Source organism: Pundamilia nyererei, unplaced genomic scaffold, assembly GCF_000239375.1.
Source record: "Pundamilia nyererei isolate P.nyererei 1_Seehausen unplaced genomic scaffold, PunNye1.0 scaffold00022, whole genome shotgun sequence".
Lineage (NCBI taxonomy): Eukaryota > Metazoa > Chordata > Actinopteri > Cichliformes > Cichlidae > Pundamilia > Pundamilia nyererei.
The window spans coordinates 4,641,424-4,652,483 of NW_005187423.1; the positions used below are offsets into that span (position 1 = coordinate 4,641,424).

The 11,060-nt window shown below is 38.1% G+C and overlaps 1 protein-coding gene across 1 annotated transcript; it reads left to right on the forward strand.

Moving 5' to 3' along the window:
• The first annotated feature begins 5,452 nt into the window (after window positions 1–5,452).
• msmo1 (methylsterol monooxygenase 1) lies at window positions 5,453–10,302 on the forward strand. The gene is made up of 6 exons (XM_005727006.1): window positions 5,453–5,579; window positions 6,356–6,652; window positions 6,788–6,936; window positions 7,496–7,622; window positions 7,798–7,952; window positions 9,552–10,302. Exons 2-6 carry the CDS (start codon window positions 6,398–6,400, stop codon window positions 9,739–9,741), a joined length of 876 nt encoding a protein of 291 aa, XP_005727063.1. The 5' UTR covers window positions 5,453–5,579; window positions 6,356–6,397; the 3' UTR covers window positions 9,742–10,302.
• The last annotated feature ends 758 nt before the right edge of the window (window positions 10,303–11,060 follow it).

Genomic DNA, 11,060 nt, shown 5'->3' on the forward strand with positions numbered 1-11,060 from the left:
GCGCGTGTGTCTGTTTGTGTGAGGGCTCGTGTGTGTGTATGTGTGTGTGTGTGTACGCTAGCATTTAAAGGTGCTCTGTTGCTTGCACATGTGAGCATGTGTGTTCGTGTGCATCTGGTGTGGTGACGCCTGGTTCGATGCCGCATGAACGCACTCCGTGTGACCTCCGATCTTTTACAGTGTTGCAGGGTGGCTGCTCAAGAGTGCCTGAATGTCAAAGTACGTTCTGTCTCCCCTTCTCCTCTATTATGCCTTCAGTACTGTTACTGGACAGAGAGTGGCTGCTGGTCTGGGATAGAGAACACACATTTTGACTTCGGGTAGGATGCGATGGTTGTGTTAGCTCGCTTTCAACCAGAACAGCAACGTGAGAAGCAGCTGTAGCAGGTGACGGCGTGCAATTATTCTGGAGGAAGCTGACTTTGATTGGAGCCAGGAGCCTCGTTCACCTTGCCAAAAAAACAAAACAGTGATCGGTAGAGGGGAGAAAAAAAATACAAAAACCAGTTGGATGTGTCATCTGGCAGCCATATTTAGTGTGGTTGTAACCACTCATGACAACAGCAGGCTGAACTCACTGCATGGTTCCTGTCTCTAACCTGCTACCCTCCAAACCGTACCCTCTTCTCGTTTGGTGTAGCAACTGTATTAACTACTGCACACCCTGACATACTATGAATGTGCCAATTTTAATATGTCTCTTCTTTTCTGTCTCTCTTTTATGACTCTTCTTCACTAATCTGTTCTCTCTTTCTGGAAAGTGACCAAACTTACTGTTGAGTTTCTTTTGTTTCTTCAGTCTCTCGCCTCTCCTACTATATTGAGAACTTGCTACTTGGTATCGCTTGGTATCGCTGTTTCTTGTCAGTGTATTGAGGAATGTCATGTAGGCTAATGACTTTGACAATGTTTCACTACTTGTTTTATATTATCATTAATAAATATGCTTCTTGTATTTAAAGCTGTGAAATGATATAATCCGTTTTTAATATTTTGCCAAATCAGTAAAACCTTGAAATGGAAATTCCTGTGTATGATGCTTTACTCCTGTTACAAAAACTGATATTTCATAATGCCCAGTGTCCCTTTTGGTCATTTCTCATTAGTATATCTGGTACAAAATACACTTCATGATGCTTTATTCTGTTTTAAAGGCAAATATTGTATTTTCTTTCTCCTTTAAATGTATTGATTGAGCAAATAGAGTAACACAGAGCGTTTTTTAAAATCTTTTTTCCTTTTTTTTTTTTTTTTTTTTTTTTTTTTTTAAATTGACGCATTAGATGCATTAGTAATTTAAATTTGCCAAAAATACTTCTGTTTCTTGGACTGTAGAGCTTTTATAGTGTGGTCTACAGTTATGTCCAGTTAGGCAAAACAATAAAATTAGTTTGTTGTACAATGTATACCACCACAGGGAATTTTAAGCCAAGCAGTTAGGATTTGATTGAAGGGGTTTAACAAAAGTGTTGTATTAACTGTTTGGTAATTACAGGAATTTTATTTTTATGCATAATCCCCCTATTTTCAGTGACTCGAAAATAATTGAATTATTGGCTTATGAACAGTTTTGTTGTGCAGTAAAACACTTTCCCTCTTTCTTTTTTTTTAATGTCGCAGCAAACGCATCTGAAGTTTTAATTCAGGGTGTTGAATTTTTATTCTATAGATTTTCACTGTAATTATCAACATAAGGCCCAAAGAGCTATCGGTGCAAGGTAGGCTGAAAAAAACTAAATAAATCTACCACACAGAGAGCATAATGTTTAGTGGTGACATCCTTAATCTGGTACATTGTTATAACAAAACAAATGAATATTAATGTATATAACAGTTAAAAGCAACTTCACAACACCTAACCAAGTCAAGAACTCTCTCCAGGAGGTAAGTGTATCACTGTTAAAGCCTATAGTTAAGAGACCTCTTTATCGAAAGAACCACAGAGGGTTTATAACAAGGTGCAAACCACTAATTACACTCAAGAACATAAAGGCCAGATTAGGCTGTTCTGGAGAAACAGTCTGAAGAAAGAAAATCAAGATGAACTTGTACCAAAATGATGGAAAGAGAAAAGTATGGAGGGGAAAAAAGGAACGGCTCAGCGTAACACATCGGTCAAACATGGTGGACGCAATAAATTAAGAGTGTTTATTGATGGTATGACTGCTGATTGAAACAGCAGGATGAACTGTGATGTGCACAGGACTACAGACTCTGCTCAGATTGAGACAAATGTTGTAAAACTGATCAGATAGTGCTTTACAGTGTAAATGCTCGTAAGACAAAGGAGCTGATAGTGGACTTCAGCACTAAGCAGGAGAGGAACTACCAGACCCCTGTCATCAACGAGTGCCCAGTGGAGAGAGTGGACAGCTTCAAATACCTCGGAGTTCACATCACGCAGGACCTAACATGGTCCTGTCACATCAACACCGTGGTGAAAAAGGCCCGTCAGCGTCTCTACCACCTCAGACGCTTGAGAGACTTCCAACTGCCCTCCAAGGTGCTCAGGAACTTTTACTCGTGCACCATAGAGAGCATCCTGACGGGAAACATCTTAACCTGGTTCGGGAACAGCACCATGCAGGACAGACGAGCTCTACAGAGGGTTGTGCGGTCAGCTGAGCGCACCATCCGCTCCGAGCTCCCTGACCTGCACTCAATCTACAGCAGGCGGTGCTGGACCAAGGCCAGGAAGATCGTGAAGGACCTCAGCCATCCCAACAACAGACTGTTCTCTCTGTTGAGGTCAGGAAAGCGATTCCGCTCCCTGAAGACCAACACAGAGAGACTGAGGAGGAGCTTCTTCCCGCAGGCGATACGGTCTCTCAATCACACCACCACACAGTCCTGACCCACACATATGGTTCTTACACACACTGGACATTCTGGACATTGTTTTCACTTCATTACTTAAATCATGCTGCTGTTATTGTGTATATATTTATTTAGATTTCTTCATACATTCTTATATAGTTCTATATTGTGTATTTTGTTGTCCAGTTATTTTATTTTCAACTTTAATTTATATATTTTATCTTATTCTCCCAGTTAAATTTACCCTTCATTCTAATTTGTGTTGTACAGTTATTTCATTTTTAACCTTAATTTATATTTTATTCCTTCCTAGTTAAATTTACCCTTTTTAATTTTTCATATTTATTTCCTATCTTATTCATAGCCTTTTCCTTTTTTGTTTTCTTTAGGTCACGAGCAGTTGTCCAAGCATTTCACTGCATATCGTACTGTGTATGACTGTGTACGTGACAAATAAAATTTGAATTTGAATTTGAATATGCTGACCCCAAGCATACTGTAAAAGAGTTTCTCAAGGAAAAGTAATGACATACTGTTCTTTTTTTTAATCTTTCTTTCTTTCTCTTATTTCAAATGATTAAAATTTCAACAAAACAAACACGGGAAACAGAAAACATGATAAAAACATTTTCAACAAAAGGATCTGTAACGCAAAAACAAAGGGTGTTCGAAAGGGAACTCAACCTTGTAATTAAAAAAATTTTTTTTGTGTCTTCACGATACCAAATATTATGTATTATCCTTATTGCTTTGTTTTGCATTGTGCATATGTTTTGTAGAGGACTCTTGTAAGTGTTGCCCCAGATTTCAACACAGTACTTAAATATGGTAGTAGCAATGTGCAGTAAAGTGTGTGCAATCTTGTATTGTTCAGGACGTACCTTGTTTTTCCCAAAATCCCTGTGGTTTTTGAGATCTTGTTTCACAAGTGTTTGATTTATACTTTCCAACAAAGCTTGTAGTCCAAAGTTACACCAAGAAATCTCTTTTCAAATACTCTTTCATTGGATACTTTATCAATTTCCAGTCTCCAGTTATAAACATTTCTCGATTTCCAAACAACATAAATTTGGTTTTGGATGAATTTAAAGATAACTTTAAGTCTTTAAAGCCTTCCCCAGAAAAAAGAATGGTTGTATCATCTGCAAAAACAACAAACCTTAGTATGTTTGTAACTCTACAGATGTCATTGATATACGTAGTAAACAATTTGGGACCCAGCACTGAACCTTGTGGGACACCACAGGTAATATTCAAGAACACAGATTTTGACTGAGCAGTTTGTATGAATTGCCAAGATAACTTTTTAACCAGTTGTTTTTGTTTTTGTTTTTTACCCCTCTCACACTATATCTTTCCATTTCTGTAAGAATATTTTGTGGTCATCATATCAAAAGCCTTTTTCAGGTCAATAAATATCCTCACTTCATATTTTTTATTATCTATGTATTCAGTTATATTTTCCACTAACTTCATCATTGCCATAAATGTTGATCTAGCTGATCTAAAGATTAAAATAGTATTATTCTCAATAAGTTGTCAAGCCCTGCAAAAAAATAAAATAAAAATAGATGTCCAGTTATATTGGAGAACTGTCTAAGTAAGGAAACTGGGCTGTAATTTGTAAAATTATGGTTCTGGTGGTTGAGCGTGGTTAAGCCTGGGCCTCGTGGCAGAGCCTAAAGCCTTAGCCTGGGCCTGATGGCTAAGCCTAGTGAAGCCTGAACCTATAGCAGAGCCTGGACCTGGTAGGGCCTGGTCCTGGTGGTTCGGCTTGGGGGAGCCTGGACCTATTGGCTGAGACGGTGGCGGAGCCTGGCCCTGGTGGCTGAGCCTGCATGGTTTCTGTTCAATGGGCAAGTCAGTCGCCTAATTTCAACCCTACAGACATGCTTTTTAGTTCTTAAAAATTAAATGGAGACAAATCCACAAACAAGCAGAAACTGGTGACATCCATGGTTTCTAGACTTGAGGCAGTCTTTGACTGCAAAGGATTTTCATCCAAGTATTAAAAACAATCCACACGGTAAACTTTTGTTAGTTTGTTCAATTAATTTGCATCCTCTGAAAATGTCTACAATTCCTTGTATACAGTTAGCAGAATTTCTTTTTTATGTTACACGTCTTTGATTTAAAATGCACTGTGATGGTCTGCAGAGGTAACATTACAAAAAAATAAATAAAATAAAATAAGTGCATCATTATCCAACAAATGATGGTTCTGTCTGTAGTGTAAAGGGAGTTGCACAGTTGGCAACTAACTACATAGTTTGCTTTGGAACAGAAACGATTATATTTTATGTTAGATAATATGGTAACAAATAGGAAAACCTAAAGTTTAATTTGTGTCGAATTAGTTATTTTTAATACAGAAAAACAAACATAACTCATACTACGTGCGTCTCAACGTGTCCACAGTATTTCCACAGTAAACACTGGAGTCAGAATCTGTTATAAAATACAATTAAAAGTGAAGATAACGCATGGCTCAAGTATCTGGGGACGAACCACCCCATCTCTTCCCTCATACAGCCTGTTAACTTATGCTTCGGTTACGAAAGCAGACCTCACTTCTGATTGGCTGTTGCTGTAGAAACCCCCAGTCTCACTATAGTCGCTCCATTTTGCGGACCAATCAGAGGGGAAGTTCGGCCCCTCGACGTCAATCTCCTTTCCTCTCGGCCAATCGGAGTATCCGATATTACTATACTTCACCCGCTCGGCCACCTCTCGCTCAGGTAGACGAGACATACAGCGGAAAGGTAAGGGTTGAAGCTTGTTGTCGGCACTAATCAGGGCATTTAGCAACATTTTTAGCTTCTATAGAAAATACTTGTTTGTTATTTAGGCGTAAAAACAGCAGAATATAGTGCCAAGTTCGGGCAAAAGCCTGTAGAAGATATTTAGGCCTCTGCTAGCTTGTTTACTGAGACGTAGTTAATGATTCATAAACTAATTTAATAAAGATTTTATTTATGCCACCTGCAGTTGACACACTGGTGCTTTTATGAGGTGTTATGTGTTAAGAGGTAGAAGGGTTTAAAATTGGAGAGCTGTTAGCTTGAATGCGTTTGTGAGAAAGTGTCAATACTTGTATTATTAGTTTCGTTATGCGTGTTTTTATTGATAAAAATAGTTACTCTCTGGCAGCTTTAAAGAAAACTTAAAACAAAAACCGTCCTAAAGTTGAATGTCTGCTTACTGTAGGCAACAACTTCGTCAAAAAATGACAAACAAAGAGATGTAGCCCAGTCAAATGACAAAATTTATGGTAAAGTGGCATTATTAAATGACTTAACATTGAAAATTATGTTTTTTTTAATAGCTGTTCCTACTTTGAATACTTTACTTCTACTATTGTATTTGTTTTTTTCAGTTAATAATTATCCTTAACATTATGCCTGATTTTTGTCTTATATTTTTATTTTAAAACTTACACTGTGGAGTAGCATGACTATAGTGGAAATGTAATTTTGCATCGATTCTACTTATTTTTGTTCCTACAGATATAATTAAGAGCTGTGTTCCTGTCTTTCAGGCCTCTCTCCTGACCTGCAGCCAGCTTGCATTATCTTTCAGCATGGCGGTGAACGGCACTGCAAACATTTTGAGCTCTGCCTATCTTGCAGTCGAGTATGTCGATGCTGTTCTGCCAGAAAACCCATTCCAGCCCTCCCTGAAACACGCCTGGGGCTACATGCTGGACAACTACACCAAATTCCAGATTGCCACCTGGGGCTCGCTCATCGTCCACGAGTTAATCTATTTCCTGTTCTGCCTGCCCGGTTTTCTCTTCCAGTTCCTGCCTTTCATGCAAAAATACAAGATTCAGCAGGTTTGTTTTTTTTTAAATTGTTGGATATTGATGTTGTTTTTTATTTGTTTGTTTGTTTGAAGATGGATGGTTTACGCATTCTCCTGATCCCCGGGATAAGACACAAATCCCTTTGGATTTTTTTTTGTTTTTCAGGACAAGCCAGAGACGTGGGAGAAACAGTGGAGGTGTTTCAAGATGCTGCTTTTCAACCATTTCTGCATCCAGCTGCCTTTGATCTTTGGCACTTACTACTTCACCGAGTATTTCAACATTCCTTATGACTGGGACTCCATGCCACGCTGGTCAGTGCAGATCAATAATGCACACCTAAATGGATTAAAGTGACCTAGACATACAGTAGAGCGGTTTCACAACTGTCATATGAATTATGGGTCCTGTAATGCATTGCTATTAACCACAACTGTGAAGCGCCTTGAGGCGACTTATGTTGTGATTTGGCGCTATATAAATAAAATTGAATTGAATTGAATTGAACTATAGGATTAAAAAAATGTATTGACATCATGTTAACACTGGTATTAACCCAACTTTATTTACCAAAGTGTGACCTTGAAATCAAATGTGGACTCCCTAAATACAATAATTATGGTTACAATGAGACTCTTTAAGACTCTAAAGAATTTTTTCGCTCTTGCACAGCAATAATTTATATAAAAATATACTTACATTTTATTATACATGACCTGATATGTTGATCTGCTTCTAAATAGAAAGGGAACATCTGAATATGCTTTATACATGTAACACAGTTGTTCCACATGCTGCTAATTGTCTGTCAGATCTGTCTGTTGGGATAATTTCAGTGTGCTTTTGTAAACTTCTCTTGGCCTTCTTCTCCAGGCCATATCTCCTGGCTCAGTGCTTGGGCTGTGCTGTTGTTGAGGATGCCTGGCACTATTTCCTTCATCGCATACTGCATCACCGCCGGATCTACAAGTACATCCACAAAGTCCACCATGATTTCACTGTGAGTAAAACAGATGAGTGATAAGATCAATAAACAAAGCTTTCTGCTGAGTCTGTTTATGGAAGAGTTACTTATTAAGCGTGTTTTAGCAGCTGTTTACAATTAATAAAAAAACAAACAAACAAAAAAACACACTATGTGTACGTACAGTCAGCATGTCTCTCCTTTGCCTCAGGCTCCGTTTGGCATGCAGGCAGAATACGCTCACCCCGCTGAGACGATCATCCTCGGGGCTGGCTTCTTCATTGGCATCATGATCTTCTGCAACCACGTGTTATTGCTCTGGGCCTGGGTCGCCTTCCGTCTGATGGAGACCATCGATGTTCACAGGTAGGACACAGTGGGCGCTTTCCTTTTCACTAAATAACTCCTCGCTCTCCTGAAAATCATTCCACAATCAAAGATGATCTTTCAGTCTCTTAAATGCAGCTCAAGGAAGCACATGAATCTTGCATCTCTCTCCTTCTCTCATTCTCTCCCTTCAACCCAATGAGATTTGTGGGAAAGATACAGGTGGGGGGAGTGAGGAGAGAAGTTGGAGGTTTTAATTCCTCTTTAAGCTGAACCTCTTGGCCAGAAACAGCCTTGTGCCAGATGGTTTATTATGGTGGCTGTAAATAGGACAATGTAGTTTGTTTTCACTCATTTTTATTTTACAGCTTCATCACTGAGCCCAATCAAACTGATTAAGCATACATCTTAACTTTAGTTTGTGGTGTGTCGAGGTCGTCCTCTAGAGGGCCACAGAGCTCATCAGATGTTCTGTTAAACAGTCTTCATTAACTCCTTTGTTAATACAGGACACATTATCACACATTTGTAGTGTAGGAATAGTACTTTTGACTATAATATTGTTTAATTAACTTTTTCTATGAAAACAATGTTTACTGTATAATAATAATAATAATAATCAAAATTACACATTTATTTGTATAGCGTCTTTTTAAGAAAAGGCTCAGGTCAAGATATTCAGAAAACTCAGGAAAAACAGTTTGATAAGTTTGATAACAATCAACATTAAACATTATAAATAATGAAGCAAATTAACAGTCAAAGTAAAGCAGATCATAAACATTTGCATCGTTACTGAACACTATAAAGTTCTAGGAAGACACAAAGCTCACAGTCTGCCGGTACATCACACATACATATAGACACACACACACGCGCACACACACACACACAAAGGAAATATACACTTGACCACCTGCAGATATAGATTACACATTAGAAATTTAGAAATATGTAAAGGTTATGAGTTTTACAAAGACCTAAGGTTGGCCAATGTGAAGTGTTGAAATTTGACAAAATTAAAATGTGTAAAATGTACAGCATACTAAAACGGTTTAAAAGGAACATAACTAACATCATTATTCAGTATTGTGATGAACGTTTTGTGTGAAAATGCTTTAGATACAAAGTTCCCATATGTCTGGGACTGACATCAATTGGTTTAATCTTTCTTGCTTCTTCTTTTGTCATGATTCTATCAGAGGTTGCTGATGTTGTTGATTTAATTTGTTCATTTAAAGTGTCAATTATTTTAAAATCAGGGTTGGGTTCATAAGCTGAAGCTACGACATGCGCCCTTTCCACCTGTCAATTGATTTCTTCTTTTTATTATTTAATTTCTTGTGATATAAGTAAAATGATTCAAACTAATTAACCGATTAACCAAGTTTAAGTAGTCTCGTACAAATATTCTGTGCACTCTTCTAAAACTGAAAACATCAGCCTGAGGACAGAGCCAAGTTAAACCCATCTTTTCTTCAGTAACAGACTTTGAGAACCATTCTGCTTTCTGAAAAAGACAAATGTTTTTGTTTTAGAAGGATAGTTATCATCAAAGATTTTTACTCATTTGTGAAAGTTGGTCACTTTTTGGGTGACATTATGACATATCTTTTTTCCTCTTCTTATTTCTATTAGCGGTTACGACATTCCTTTGAACCCGCTCCACCTGATCCCGTTCTACGCCGGCGCTCGTTTCCACGACTTCCACCACATGAACTTTGTCGGGAACTACGCCTCCACCTTCACGTGGTGGGACAAACTGCTGAAGACAGACAGCCAGTACAACAGCTACATGCAGAAGCAGACAGATAAGAAGACGCAGTAAACTGCTCAAGCCTCCCTTCATGGACACACGCCTGTCCTGTCAGGTGGAGAAGAGGCAGTGAGCCGTACAGACAAAACCACGCAATTACTGCTGATTTTCATCTCTGTACACTTAATAAAACACATGCAAAAGGTGTTTTTAAAAAACGAGTCAGCACAGCTGTGGTTTGATTATGAATCAGACTGCGTGTTGATTCGGTCTGCCTTCTGTGCCTTCTTAGAAAAGAAGAAATGTCAGCTGGCTGAATAAAAACCATCAAGTCCTCATTTCGATTTTGCTTTGTTATCAAAAGGCTTAAACTTAAATGCTTCTTTAACCCTCTGAATGTCTCAGCACTTTAGCACTTCCTCTAATTGATCTGATGCGGTCTTTCCTTCCTGTAGTTGAATCTGCACTTCGGTGGAAACTGTATAAACTCAATGCAGACTTTTGAAAACAAACCAGTCAGGCGTGTTTGATGCAAACTGTAAATTATTGATGAAAAGGGGATGTGTTCTAGGTCATTCAAGCCTGTAAAAATAATTAAATGCTGCTCTAATTTTATATAAAATAAAAAAATCTTTGGTGTTTTGTTTTTCTGTTTTTGTCAGAATAAAATATGTGAACAAATTTAAACAGGAGTTGTTGCTGTAGCAGTTTTGTTTTTCTGAATTTAGTCAGAGAAGAACATATGTGCCAGCGAGCTATAAATTTATCCATTACTGCTAAATTGACATTTTTTTAATATAGTGAGTGGAAACACTGACTAAGTGCTGCCATGCTTAGGCCCATTGTATGTGTCAAAGTAGCATTCCAGAGGCTTGCTGGGTGAAGATAGCATCTTCTCAAAAATGACAAGTGTTTTTCATTTTATTTGTCAGTGGTTTTAATGTTGTGGCCTTTCGGTGTACATGGAGTTGGTTCACTGCTGCACTGTGGACACACCCCCGCAGCTCCATCCAGCGCACACAGGCAGCTGCATCAAGTGAGCCAACAGCAGCCAGGACCAAAGAGGAAGTGAGGCATTTTATGTGACCCGGGAAAAACTCAATACATAAAACTGGCAAATTCTAATTGTTAATGGCACACAAATAAATAAAAACACCTTTTCTTTTTACATTAATACCACAGCTTTGGTGAACTGGGCTGCTCAACAGCCTAAGACCATGTCTGCATGTTTTGAAAAGTTGTTTTGAAAAATTAATAGATTACTTAAGTGTATAAAAAAAGTTTAAATGGGTGAAAGCTCAGTTAAATTTTATTTATATAACTCCAAATCACAACAACAGTCACCTCAAGGTGCTTTATATTGTAAGGTAAAAGCCCTGTATGAGCAAGCA